This window comes from Lingula anatina, chromosome 3, assembly GCF_051362555.1.
Source record: "Lingula anatina isolate TDL-2025a chromosome 3, LinAna3.0, whole genome shotgun sequence".
NCBI classification, from domain to species: Eukaryota; Metazoa; Brachiopoda; class Lingulata; order Lingulida; family Lingulidae; genus Lingula; species Lingula anatina.
The window spans coordinates 18,433,478-18,447,663 of NC_141769.1; the positions used below are offsets into that span (position 1 = coordinate 18,433,478).

At 36.9% G+C, this 14,186-nt stretch overlaps 1 protein-coding gene across 1 annotated transcript; it reads left to right on the forward strand.

The window, feature by feature from the left end:
* Positions 1-4,756: 4,756 nt before the first annotated feature.
* On the forward strand, positions 4,757-13,681 carry LOC106153035 (cilia- and flagella-associated protein 77). The gene is made up of 6 exons (XM_013526801.2): positions 4,757-4,956; positions 5,422-5,518; positions 5,908-6,012; positions 6,519-6,651; positions 9,112-9,325; positions 12,648-13,681. Exons 1-6 carry the CDS (start codon positions 4,867-4,869, stop codon positions 12,774-12,776), a joined length of 768 nt encoding a protein of 255 aa, XP_013382255.1. The 5' UTR covers positions 4,757-4,866; the 3' UTR covers positions 12,777-13,681.
* The last annotated feature ends 505 nt before the right edge of the window (positions 13,682-14,186 follow it).

Sequence of the window (14,186 nt, forward strand, 5' to 3'; positions counted from 1 at the left end):
CAGGCAAATTTTCTGCCTTAGGCTAAACGAGTGGTCTACTCGCTGTTAGCATTGTTTGGGTGGCAGCCTCTCGCTCTGCCTCGCTGGTCCGTAAAACTGCCAGGGAAAGTTTACGTTGGTGTTTTGTTTTCTATTGTTCCATTAAAATCTAGGACACGAGCATTCTACAATACACAAAAGTCCCAGTCTCCAATAATTACAAAGGCAAGGCCCGCATATATGCCGTTTGGGTAGATAGGCCCGCTCAGCCTTCAAGCAAGTTTGGTCTGAGATGAGAACCACGAAACTTGTATTGTTTGTTCAAACTAGACAGTTTAAAATAAGGATAACAACATACATGTGGAACAGAAACAATAGTGTTTTTTTTTTTTTGGCAAATGGGGGAGTGGGGGGAGGGGGTAAAGTCATTTTCTTTCTAGAAAAAATGCACTGCTGAGTGATTGTATGATTTAAATTAACTTCGGTCAGATTGCCTGCTCCTACAGTAACGATTGTCTTTGTTTACTCTTTGTTTTGTCAAACCCCCTTCCGTTTTCCGTTCAAAAGTAGTACCTCTGTGCTACCCATTTAAGTTTTCCTCTCTAAGGAATTGTTTTTCAAACATTATAACTCTATAAATACATTTTCACAATATTAATTTTCTAAGCCTTCTCTTTTTTCACTTTCCGTCTGCTGATTAGGTTGGGGTGGGGAGGATTTGGAAGGGGACATGTCGCCTTCTCATCTGGCCTTTATGCCCGAGTGACAATTACCTGTCATCTGGAGAAATGAACTGCTGCCTTGGCGGCCCGTTCCCCTAAGCATCCATTCGGTAATTAAAATTGCACTAATTAATGTCAGACTTTCTGATGCGGTGCCGGGTACGACGCAGTTCAGCAAGAAGACACCCTGAAAGACGCCAGGGTGATGACGACCCGACGCATTAAGACGAGCAAACAAAAAACCTTTCTAACAAAAACCATTAATTGTGAAGGCAGCGTTGTCGCGAATGGACAGTGGGCGTCCGCCAGTCCCTAACTGGTCATTATTTCGACTACAACACCGGACATTGGAATTAATGGTTCTTATCATTTTCCCTGATGTAAATAAGATGTCGAAAAAATACCATAGACTAATAGATGGGGTTGAATATGATCTACATGACACCTGTGAAAACAGGTAACTTTTAAAAAAGAGACTTAATGTCCTCCCTTGTCATTTTGCGTTGCCCAAGGGACTTTTATACCCGTAATTTAACGGAGAAATGAGGGGATTCTATTCAAGAAGTCATGTTTCGTACAATGCGTTCAGAGCGGTATAAAATTGCCAGTTACGTCTCGTCAACTTTGAAATGACTGTGTCAGTTAACCTACCTGTTCTGCTACCTCATAGAAATTAAGCTATCACCCCATTCTTTCTTTATCGCCATCAACTAAAGAGCACAATTGTAAAGAATTCCATGTTTTTTTCTACCTCTCCCTTTGTGGTGACTGTTCTTATGCACCTATTTGGTTGTCCTGAGCTGTGCTTTTAAGATGAAATGTATTGATTTATTGCGAATATTTTGGTGAACCTCATGTATAATAATATCAGTCCTCCCCGTCCTCCTTTTCTTTTATATGGTTTTGGATGTCTTATTTCTAAAGACAAAGGAGATGGATTTGTATATGAAAATATCACACAGGTCTTGAGATGCTGTAATTAATTTTACTTATAAAAGTTCAGTATTCGAGATCACGAAACGGCGAAAGATGACACTGTGTTTTGGTTTAGTCAAACGAATTTGAATACAATGATATGGAGAAATACGGTCGAATTCAGAATTTTGAAGAAGTTTGTATTAGGCATCAAGAAATAAATACCAAAAAGAGCATCCAAAATTAATATCAATAGAGGATGAGATTTTATGTATTTGAATCCTTTACACTGTAAGCATTGTCAGTTATGCGCAAATTTTAAGTCACTCGTGTCCTTAGCAAACAATAGTTTTTTTTTTTTTTTTTGCAATTGACTGCTTCCTTTCTTGAGTTCTGTGTTAGCATATGGACACCTATCCAATGGAACTGGGTGTGCATTTGTTTACAAAATAATTTGTTCTGTTTACGGAAAAACACGGTGAGAGTGGCCCGATAAAAAATGATGAAAAAAAAAAATGGACCAATGCTTTGGGCTCACTGTGATTGTTCTCTCTCTTGAAATTTATCCTTTGTCAATTATCTTATCGTTACGTTTTAAATGATGTCCAGTAACTCCTCTATATACCCCCTACACCCTAAAATCTTTCTTTTGCAAAAGTTTAAAAACAATGTTCTTGTGATTACGACTTCTTCCACCCATCAGTACAGCCCCCCCCCCCCCACACACACACACACACTCACACGCACATAGGCACACTCAACGGCTTGAAGGGGTCTTATGTAAGATTGTGTCCATTGATGAAACTGAAAGGGAAGTTGGATGTAACATTTACAGGCAACCGCTTGTCAAAGTGCCACAGAACCAAAAGCGCAGGGGGGGGGGGGGGGGTTGGGGGTAAGAGAAATGGGGGGAATATAAAAGGGTCCACTTTTCAAACAAATAGATATTTCCTTTAAAATGGCTGGCAACAGGCCTGTTGTTACGTGATACCCTTTTAAAGATATCAGTCAGAAGGAAAGTTAATATCTCCACCCAAGTTAGCGTGACTTGGGCGTCTGTGTTAGTAAACTTGATCTGCCCACGTGACCTGCATCGCGCGCCAGTATCTCCGGTGCTAGTCCCAGGTAATTGCGGGACATTTGACAGGACCAATTTATCGAATTTCACGAAAAGAAATTAAACTGTCAGCCGGCTATCATTATCCAGTTGTCATTGTACAGTCGGAGGCGGTTTATCCGGGTCCATTTAATCTTATGTTTTCCCATTGTAAAAGTCGAAGTCGATACGTTGATGTATGGGGCTGACATCAATATTTGCACCTTTTTGTCATTGTTAATCTGCGATTTTAGATTGGAGCCAATAACCGAATGCAAACACGCGTCAAAGTAAGATGTAATGGAACACTGTACATGAGGGTACTATCAGTCATAGCGTGGCACGAAAGACAGCAGGTCGCTTTTTCTCTTTTATTCACTTCAGGTCGATTCAATTTTTTATTATTTTTTATGTTGTTTTTTTTTATTTTTTGCAGAGAGAAGGGAACCGGACGGAACACGAATTAAAAAGCGAAGTCTCTCTCTCTCTCTCTCTCTCTCTCATGTGAAATTTACCCTATTCTTTAAATCAGAAAATGTTCATTTGGAAATGGTTAGACATTGATAATAAGGTCTGTTTAAAAACGCGCGCGCGCCTGCAAGTTTCGATGTTTCAAAATGATTCAAAGTACGCCATTGCACGTCAAGAGAAAGTTTAAAAGAGCGATCAGCGTTTGTGTGTGTGTGTGTGTGTGTGTGTGTGTGTGTGTGTGTACGTGTGTGTGTGTGTGTGTGTGTACGTGTGTGTGTGTGTGTGTGTGTGTGTGTGTAAATATCTTTGAAATAAGTTAATTTTTGAGAGGACTGGGAGAAGAGATTTTAAAGATAAAAACTGTTCGTATGAGATTCTTATTTCACGATAAAAACATTGTCAGTGACTCATAAAAATATAATAAACTCCAATTTACCTCCAAAACAGTGGTTATAACAATAATTCTGGAATTTGTGCTTGTCAGTAGACCATGTGGACCTTCATGGATATTCTTAAGAGATCATACGAAAAAACCTAACTTTTTAGGAAAAAAAAGGACCAAATTAGAATGTCCGCATTGATTCAATAACCATTGGTGAGTATGGAAAAATCGTCGTTTATCCAAGGAAAATCCGTTTTTGACCAAAATTTATTTTAACGAAAAGATTCCATTGAATTTGTAAAATTATAAGTTGTTTTCTCACGAAGAAAAAAACTCTCGAAATAATTCATTATATTTATTATTTATTATTATATTATTCACAGACATAATCGGCTTACAACTGAATATTATTTTCATTTCATACTCATTATCTAATCACCAAAGTTTCTTGTCTATAACTGACAAACCGAACATTTATGCAATCTTCAACTCTAAAAATTTGTTTTCCGCTCTTAGGCTATATAGGCCTATCGTTAAATGCATCAAGAGGTTAATTTTTTTTTTTTTATCAAAATGAAGAGAGGGTTCAAATTCATATGTAGATGACTTTTGGTATGTTAATAACACTCAGTCAGATTTGATTAGCCACGAAAAGAAAAAAAAGTCGTATTTGACATAACACATAATATAATGGGGCCTAGGCTACCATGACAAGAGACTACCCTGCCATGCAGGGTGGGTCGTCTGTCTCTGAGCCTGAAGAAAATTTATTTCAGAATTTTTTTAAAGATATTAAATGCGAATGATCAAAGAAGATGAGTTCGTACAAATGTCATGTGAATTGTGCACCAAACATCGGAGATGATATCAAAATATACAGTGTGAAATTTTATATTTCACGGATAGGGATCAATAGGTCTTTGTGTAGCCAGTTTAGCATGCAGACGGTCGGTCTTAGAATATTTTTCAAATAATTAAAAAAAACATATAAAAATGGTCACTTCCCCAATCATTGGATCTAAAATTGAAATAAACTATCAATCACACATTTTTCATATATTCTTACATAGATCTAGAGTCTAGGCGTTTTAGAAAAATCAATTTGTTTGTTTTCCCTGTTGACGCAACAGAGACCAACCCAATGACTGGTTCACGCAAATTCTCGCGAGATGTTCATGTCACGTGATCGTTGCTAAGCAGGCGCCATTGTAAACTATTGTATGCCTTAGAAAATAGCAACACAACACGTTTTGGTATATAGATTAGAGACTGACAGACCGACGTGAAGATAAACTAACACCATGTTGCGCTTAGATGATTACAGCAAGACGGCCACTGGTATTCTCGGTGAAAAGCGGGAGACCATGTTGGATAATGAGTTACTTTTGAGGGTAGGTGGAATATCATAAATGAAATAAACCAAATTTTAATAGGCATAAATTGATCTACACGGTGCAATGTTTTAACTTATACATATAACATTTGTGTGTTGTTGCAGTTCAAACTAGACTAACATCGCTGTTTATGGTATTTATTAATGGTGAAACTTATCCGTGAATTTTTTTAGATTTTTAAATAAAGCCCTAAAGATTAGATAATTATAACGTGTTGCTAATTAATTTAATATGATGGTCTATGAGCATGTAGCAAGTAACTTATTACCTGAGAGTTTGATCAGCTTTTGATCTCAATTTCGGGTCAAGTTTTAATTTTACCACGTCATGTTTAGTGGTGCTCTAGAGAGATGTACTGGATATAACCTACCTCAGATGGTGAATATTTTACTGATATTTCAACCTGTATATAATTTTTTAATTAATATTATCATTATCATCATATTTTATGTATTAATTTAGCCACAATTAGGCCAGACAATGAGAAGAGGCTACACAATTCCTGATGGCTTCACATTTGGACGTCCAAATGCTGTTAAAGATGGAGGAACTGCTGAAGGTTTGTTCTGATGAATAACATGTACTGTATTTATAATTATAATATTTTAATGTTGGACCTGGCCTCCCTCTATTCCCCCCCCCCCCCCCCACACACACCTTTATCTTATAACACCCACACAAACACACACACATATGTGCACACACATATGCACATGGATACACACACACACACACACACACACACACACACACACACACACACACACACACACAGCTGTGGCTGAAAGACATTTTGTATGTCCATAGATCTTGATATCAGAATTGTTGTTTCCCCTTTTAGATTGTAGGCATTTTATGCTTTCATATTTCAAGAAACATTATATTAAATTTTTAATTTTATCTATATTGCGTGTCACTGTGTGTAATCGTTGTTGTGCATTTTTCAAGCTATGACTGGTTGGGCTGGTTCAATATCTCTTCCAATGCCAAGGAAACACGAAAAACAAAGAGGCCGGGATTTCATCTCTCTTAACAGAGCAGCACTCAATGCAGGTATGATGGCAACAATTTTTTTCCTAGGCTCTAGCATATATTTATGAAATCAGTGTAATTATTGTTAAATATAGAGGCATATATTTATGTGTTGTAGGCCAAAAACCAGGTTGTAATCTCAATAACAATTTCTTTGTTTAACTTGATGAAATCTTGAAGCATACATGTATATTACGTATTAGAACTTAGATGATATAGCACATTATCTAAGTAAGATATTATGTGCATGACCAAGTTTGGTATGGTATGTTATTGTCACATACACTGATACACATTAAAAAAAATTAATTTTGGCAAAAAAGCTAAATATCTCAAAAGGGACTGACTATATTTTTTTGTTTTTGTGATGGATCACATGCAGACAATTCAGTCACATCAAGGATGAATCGTCTAAAAGATTCAAGGATGGAAATGTCATGCTTCAGAAGTGAAAAACACATTTTTTTCTCTCTGAAAACAATTTACTTTTTTTCATCATAAATTGTGTCTATTTGATTTGATTTAAGGTCTGACCAATGCCTCTGACCAGTATCAATTCAGAGCAACTCATGACGTCCGCCTCAAAGCTCAAGATGAGGACAGGAGCAGAAACAGAACGCGTCGAATTCCACCTAGCATGGTGTTTGGAATCTCTACACGGTAAATAGTACATGCAGACATTGACAAATTTCTTTATATTTATTTTTGAAATTACTTTCTTTTGTATAAATGTGGCTTGGTTGTATTTTGTGCCTTCTCTTAAATTTGGGAATCGCTATACATATATGTGTGGAGCACAATTTAGAAAAATGTCCCATCATGCATGGATGCCTGCACATGAACACACACATGCACATGCATGCACTGATTGAGATCGAGAACCAAACAAATGCAGGGTAACTTTTATCAATTAATCAATTTCACAGGGCTTCTGGCTTTATGCTGGCATTGTGCAAAACCTTGCATAATGCTTTCCATGCATTGATTCTACACACATTATGTATATTGATAATATTGAGAATGAGAAAATGAGAATGCCTTGACAAGAGTGAGGTATCGACTATTGTAGAAATCAAGGCTAAGACAGAATTTTTGATTAACTTTCTGTGTTGATATAATTGCTATGGTAAACTGGAAGTTTGGTCTTCTTAAAAAAAACATATATACAACAGTAAAAAGAATGATGTTTTTATTGAAGTGAAGTCAATAAGGAAGCAGATCAATCATAATATTGTGATGCAGAAATAAAAAAAAAAATTGTCAGAATAATACTTACAATGGTGCTATAACAATAAAATGAACATTTCTGATTGTCTTGGATGATGTCAAGGTAAATCATATTTATGTTGTATAGTGATGTACCAGAAACTAAATTTGATTCTCAAAATAAAGATTAATTTTATCTTTTTTTCTTGCAATACAAATTCTCAAGATTGAATATTGATTATTAATGTTGATTGTGCAATTTTCTCTCTGTTGAATAATTTAGTTACTCATTTTAGTGTTCTTAAAAGAAATGTACGAAAACAAATCAAGACGTTATTGATAGAGGTATTGCAATCAATAATAAGAATTGAAATAAGTGGGAAAATGGTGCATTTCCATTTGAACCTTTTTCAATGGAGAGAAAAAGAACAAAACTGTCAGGAGCATATTGAGATTGTCAGTTAAGGTATAAATGCAAAACACTTGTAACCGAGAAAATGGCAATCCAATTAGTGGAAATGATTTATCTTTTAATGAAATTACCAAGCACTAAATGCATGCATGGAGTATTTCTATAGATCAAACGCTTAACTGTCTTTGTATAATCTTGCACTGGTAAATGCCTGAAAACTTACCTTGGGTTTGTAAATGATTTTTATTCGTAGGAGGAAACCCGTCCTCCGCCATTTTTATTCTGAGATCCTGCAGACGGAAATTGGTGGGCAAACAGAGTGCCATGCAGGCAATTTTAGATGCTTGGTGGCGATAATTGCAGCTATTTGTATGTGAATTTATGAAAATGAACAAGCTTGTGAGCAGTTTGATGCAGTATTAGGTGTCTTCCTTGTCCATTCATGCGACTAACACCGGACAAAAGCTGCCTCTGAATACACATTGTTTGCAGGTCTTCAGATCGCTTTCCTGGATGCAGGGCTGGTGCTTACCTTCCCAGCCCCTGAACATGGATAGCAGAAAGAAAAAAGTCACATGATATACATATACTTATTACAGGGCTCTTTTCGGCTGTGACTGGCCCTGTTCGGGGATCAAATGTAGCCTAAGACACCAAAATACTTTTAACTGTGTTTTAGTCAGTACAAAAAGCTTAAATGGATTACATTTTATTCCATTTGCACATATTTCATGGCAAACGATCAAAGAGGGTTTGATACCTGACTATAAAAATATCCCTTTTTGACTTCTAGAGAGGCGTGAATTTTCAGCACTTAATTAAGAATATAATGGCACTTCATATGCAACTTTTAAGATGTCCAATTCATCAGAGCTGACACTAACCCTACTCACGATCAAAGATATAACCACTATTGCTGATATGATATGCATATACACTTCTCTGCAGTTCACCTCCCATTCCTGTTGAAATTGAAAAATCATCAGTGATTGCAGAATATGATTTGTGTTTAACAGTACAATACGCAGGGGAGAATTCCATTCATTTTTCAGCATGAAATATATATTTTTTTGTTTTTCATTTTTGAAAATTCTGCCATAAAGATACTGCTTTGTAAATCAGGGAATTTTTTCAGTATTTTCATGATACATGTTGCTGAGCTTGTTTAATGTTTCTATTAAAACAGTAAAAAAAAAAAATCCAATTTGAATGACATCTTTTAATGCTCTCATGCTCATGCAGGTCCTTAGGGATGGGGGAGGGGGAGCAGGGGGGAGGGGAGAGATTTGAAAAAACACCCTGTTGGACAGAAGACATCTACTCTGCATCAAAAATTGATCCAGAGTAAGTACAATTTCTCAAATTGGGTGAATTAAGGAGGCAAGGGTCCACTTTTTCAGAAAAAAAATTGAAATTTTCTGGCTGCAGTTCTGTGATAAAAGCTTTTGAATCAAACATAACATTTTTTATTAATTTTGTTTTTTCATTTTCTTTTCTTCCAGCCCCTCCACCCCAGTCTTCGAGCTGCTAGAACACAAATACCAGGACATGTGGCTAGAAGAAAGGAGGCGCAGTGAACTGACCAAGAGAGAAAAAGAACACACAAAGAAACAGACAAATAATAAGATATACGAAACTCGAGCATCGCTCCTGCGAACTCATCAGATCCCAGTTGACCCAGCTCCCCTTTGGCAGATGCCTAAATTCCAGGCCAAGGTGTGTACTTTTATAGACCCCATTTCTTTGAGACCCTTATTGCATTGAGTGGTATACTGCAGTGATAGGCCCCATTCAAAATAGGGGACTAACTAGTCCGAGGGCCAAATTTGGCCGACCCACTTGAATACTTCCCCACGGGATATCTATTCAGTGTCTATTAGCAGATTAGATGGCAAGCTTTGTAGTGGGTTGCCATATTTGACCCTCGGACTAGTTAGTCCCCTATTTTGAGTAGGGCCATACGACTGTAGTGATATGCTTTGAATGATTGGCAATTGAATAGCTTACCTATTACATAGTATTATAGTCATCTAAACTGAGCCAGGCCACTCGATATGACTAATTAGTTTACAACGACTAATTAGTTTACTACACAGCAGAAAGCGAACTTGCTGAAAACTTGTGAAAAGGAGAAAAACCCTGCAGTACACATTTTGGACCTTTCAAAGTGTACTTGCGTTGCTGTATCACTTACGTATATTGCTCAATGTTAAAAGGTCCTATTTTCAATTAATTTCTGATCAGATGTAATTTTGGTATGAAAGTTTAGCTGATCAATTATATTACTTGAATTCCTTATAGCCTAGATGAATTAGAAACATATCTTTTAATGTCCATGCCAAAACTCATTTTTTTTACCTTTTGTAATATTTTGTCATCTTTATGTGATTATGCTGATGAAAGGTACTGATGAAAAAATTTGAAAATTCTACATCTTTGTAAAAATTTGTGCTCAGTGTTAGTTATGAATGTAACTCCTCGTTAATGAGAAAATGAAAAAAAATTCAGACAATTTCTTATGACCTTGTGAGCAAAACTCATTTACCAGGTTTTTCGCCCCCCCCCCCCTCCCACCCTCAAGGGAACGAGGCAAACACGTAGTAATTTTAAATAACAATATTTTGTCTCTAGTTGTCAGTGATCCCATTTGCAATTTTCTCATTCATGCCGTATTTGCATGTCATTCCCCCATCAGCTGGACTCAATCTAAAACTACACCTTTCTCGCTGTTATGGTGTTAATAATTTCTTTTGTTCGGAATTGCTCTGTTGATTCATTTGTTTTAATTATTTCTCGGCTCAGCCTCCCCAGGGTACTGATCTGCAATTACACCCCTGGGGTGAGTGATGACAAAAACAAGGAGGACAGGAACACAATAATTTTATAAAAACAATTAAGGTTGTGACTTGAAGTTTGGGTCTGATATAATGCTGTCCTCAAGGGACGGAACAGCTGTGGTGAAATGCTACTTTGTTTTTGTCACAAGTAAAGAGAATTCCAAGTTGGTTTTGCAAATTGGCTTTTAATAAAGAAAGAGAAAAAGTTGTATTGATAAGATTAATGAATGATTGGTGTGTGAGTAGTTTGGTCAGTAGGTGGTTAGTCAGCCCTGCCTGTTGACCAGTCTGTTTGAAGTACTAGGTTGTGGTATGGTAGGTAAAAGAGAGTGACCAGAACACCAGGAAATAGGAGGCATCAAATTTTCTGGCAACATGAAAATTAAATAATAATAATAATAATAATAATAATAATAATAATAATTATTAGCATTATGAAAAATATCTTAAAAATAAAAATCAAAATATTGCCAAAGAAAACAAAAACAAAAAGGGACAGTGCCTTCCATTTAATAACTTCTTTAACATCATTGGTGACAGGGTAAATCACACACCTTATCAACAACACTGACAGGTAAATAAAAGGTGGAATAAAGTACACTCCCCCCCCCTCCCCCCGTAAGAGCCTAGACTGCACTTAGCTCCTTGACATAGCATCTTTATGTGAAGGTAATTGCAGCCGGCAACTTGTACAGTGCTGTAATCAAGGGTTAGCACCATCTATATTTAATGTGCTGCTCAGTAGAGCCTAATGGCTTCCTTTGGTGGCACTCAACACATCTGTTCAAGTGCATGCACGAAAACGGGAATACCGTACAAGTAATCACTTATTAGTATAACATTTTAACGCACAAATTTAAGTTGTTTTGCCTAGATATATTGGTGGAGGGGGGTGGGGGGTATGGTGTTTTTTTCTTTTGGGTGGGGGTGGGATATTTTTTCATATATAACTGGTAGTTAGTTATGTAGTCATTAGGTTAATAAAACATGTTCAAATGGTTTATCACCATTTCATCTGAAATACTACTGCTGGCCAAAAAGGAGTCTTAAAATAATAAATTATAATGAAGGAAGTGCTGAGCTTCTGATGGCACTTTCCAAATATAGATTATGTTTCTTAATTAAGTCTTTCTTCAGCTCTAGCTTATCGAGGTCGGACATTTCCCTACAACAATTGGACTAATTTCAAGTAGATCAGAAGTGAGAATATTCACTTCCTGCCTCTCGAAAGTAAGGCAGACAAACTAACTGATTGATTGATTGATGGCTGGTTGATCAGTGAACTTTGGTGTTAAAGATGGCGATACCGGACACCTGTCTGTCTGTCTGTCTCTGTCACTCTCTCTGAGCTGGCTCACAAATGAGGGCGCCTAGATAATTGGCCTGGAAAGAAGCACTGTGAAATCACATTAACCATTCTGCCTAACAGGGACAGCCAGCGATTGAGGGGCCATTATTGACAAAGCGATGAAAAGTGTCATGCCAAAAAGCAGTTAAATTGATTGTTATTAATTGTGACCCGTGGCAAGAAGGAGACCCCAGAGAGCCTCCATTAACGGGATATTTATCGATATTAGGAAATGATGTTGAATTAAGGCCACGAACAGCGTGAATTGAAAGCCAGTTGGACAACATTCAACTCCCCTTAATTGTCTGGGAATAAGTCTTAATTAATTGTCACAGTGTTGAGACTTAATTATGCACAAGTAATGCTTTGTGTTGCAGTAATTAAGTAACATTTGATCCATCAATTAAGCCAGACAAAATGGAAAGAAAATGTCTCTTGGCAATTGCGCTGCATATGCTGCCACCACTGGAGCAGACTAAGGCCTCTTGGAGCAGACAGAATTATTTCTTCTAAGAAAAAAAATTCCGGGTTCAGCACGTGTTAGCATGAAAAGGCCACATTTACCTGTCCCTCCCTCGAGATCACGTCTTAATTACTTACATTAATCGCCGTAATTAAAAAGAAGTGTTCATTTTAAGGTGGTGTCTGTCTACAGTAGGAAGAAAGAAAAGTAAACAAATTAATAATCAAATGATGATTGTTCAATCGCCTTGCCTCGTTCTCCGTGACCCAACAGTGAAAGAACCTCTCCGATTTAAACCGATCTTAATTTCTAGATAAGCGACAACTGTCAGTATCTTTTATTGTATTTGAAAGATTATTGTTTTATTATTGTTTTGTTATTTATTTTCAGGCTTTACCGCATCTGCAGACCTTCCGCACCGAAAGAAAACGCCGTGATGCCTTCGACCACCACGCTTCCGATGGTATTTCAAGGAAGGGAGTCTTCGGCCATGGAATTTATGAGCCAGCCAAGAGCTAATGGCGCACGCTCTTAAAACTTTATATATATATATATATAAAAGACATTTGTACATAAACTAAACAAGCAATGAAAAACTACTATTTATTGTTGACTATACTCAAATATTGGTGGTTCCTTTTGGAGACATTTTTGTATGGATTCAATGGCAACAGTATTCTTGTCATACCTGAATATAATTTTTGAGTATTTTTATTTCGATAAAATATTTTGCCTAATGGAAATAGAAGAAGAATAAGAATATATTTTGGATTTTTGTGCCATTTTTAGGCCTCCACAGGGCTTTAATCTACGACATACAGTTTTTTATAAATATATTTTACTCGTCATATTGGTTTATGTTTTGTTCACTTTATCCGCAAAAAGATCACAACTGTGAGGTCTATTTGAAATCCTAAATGATTCTCTTTGTCATGGACAAATCTTATCTGACATTGTTTGGAAAATATATGGTGCACGAAAATCAAGGTTGATCTCTACAACCGGAGGGGGAGGTTGATAGCGCAGAACGTCGCCATTGGTGAAGTGGGCAAAGTTCAAGATTTTTGGGACCTTGCCGACACCATAGACGCTCAGAGCGTTCATTGAGATGTGTATCGGCGTCGATGGGAGGCGTCCGGCCCGTCCTACCTCCGCTGCGAAATGCCATTGTTAATGTCTCTTTGTACTTGTTTTATCAGTGGGTTGGAAATTTCGAACATTCTGATAAGTGCCCAGAGAACCTGAACTAATGGATCCAGCCCTTGTGTTATTTTCGTTTGCTCAATGTATCCGACTTGTTGAACGTGTGGTTTTCGGAGGCATTTCAGATCTCAGCGGACTTTTAAAAGAGAAAGTTCATATTGTGTATAATTCGATGTATATGTCATTGTAAATAAAAGCTCATTTTGTAAAATGATAAGAAATTGTATGGTGTATTTATATTTAATAGAATTTGCCGCTGGCTAAAATTCAATGATATGATAAGCTGGATAAACATACCATTTGGCATCGAAAATTGTTTTGCTTTGAGGAATGAAAAATAAAGTTTTCGTTACCGACTAACCGGTAAATTTGGAATATATTTTGCATCTACTGAGCAATTTAAACTACCCCTCCCCTTTCCCTTAATCTGCAAAAGAAAAAAGAAATGTATACAAATGTTTAATATGGGTCCTTTAACATGGGCAACCCCTCGAGGAATATTAAGGAACCACAAATTATTGTTTGTATGACAAACAATTTTATGGCAATGTCCTCGAATTTGCGTAAATGTCCGCCTATCTTTATCAATGTAATTGTAAGTTTTAACGGAAGCGATCATCTGGGCGGATATGAACGTGTAGGTTAGCATAATGACCAGTAATATTTGCTGGGCAATGAATATACTATACGGTCCGGATGATAACTGGTTGAAAGGGCAGTATGGCC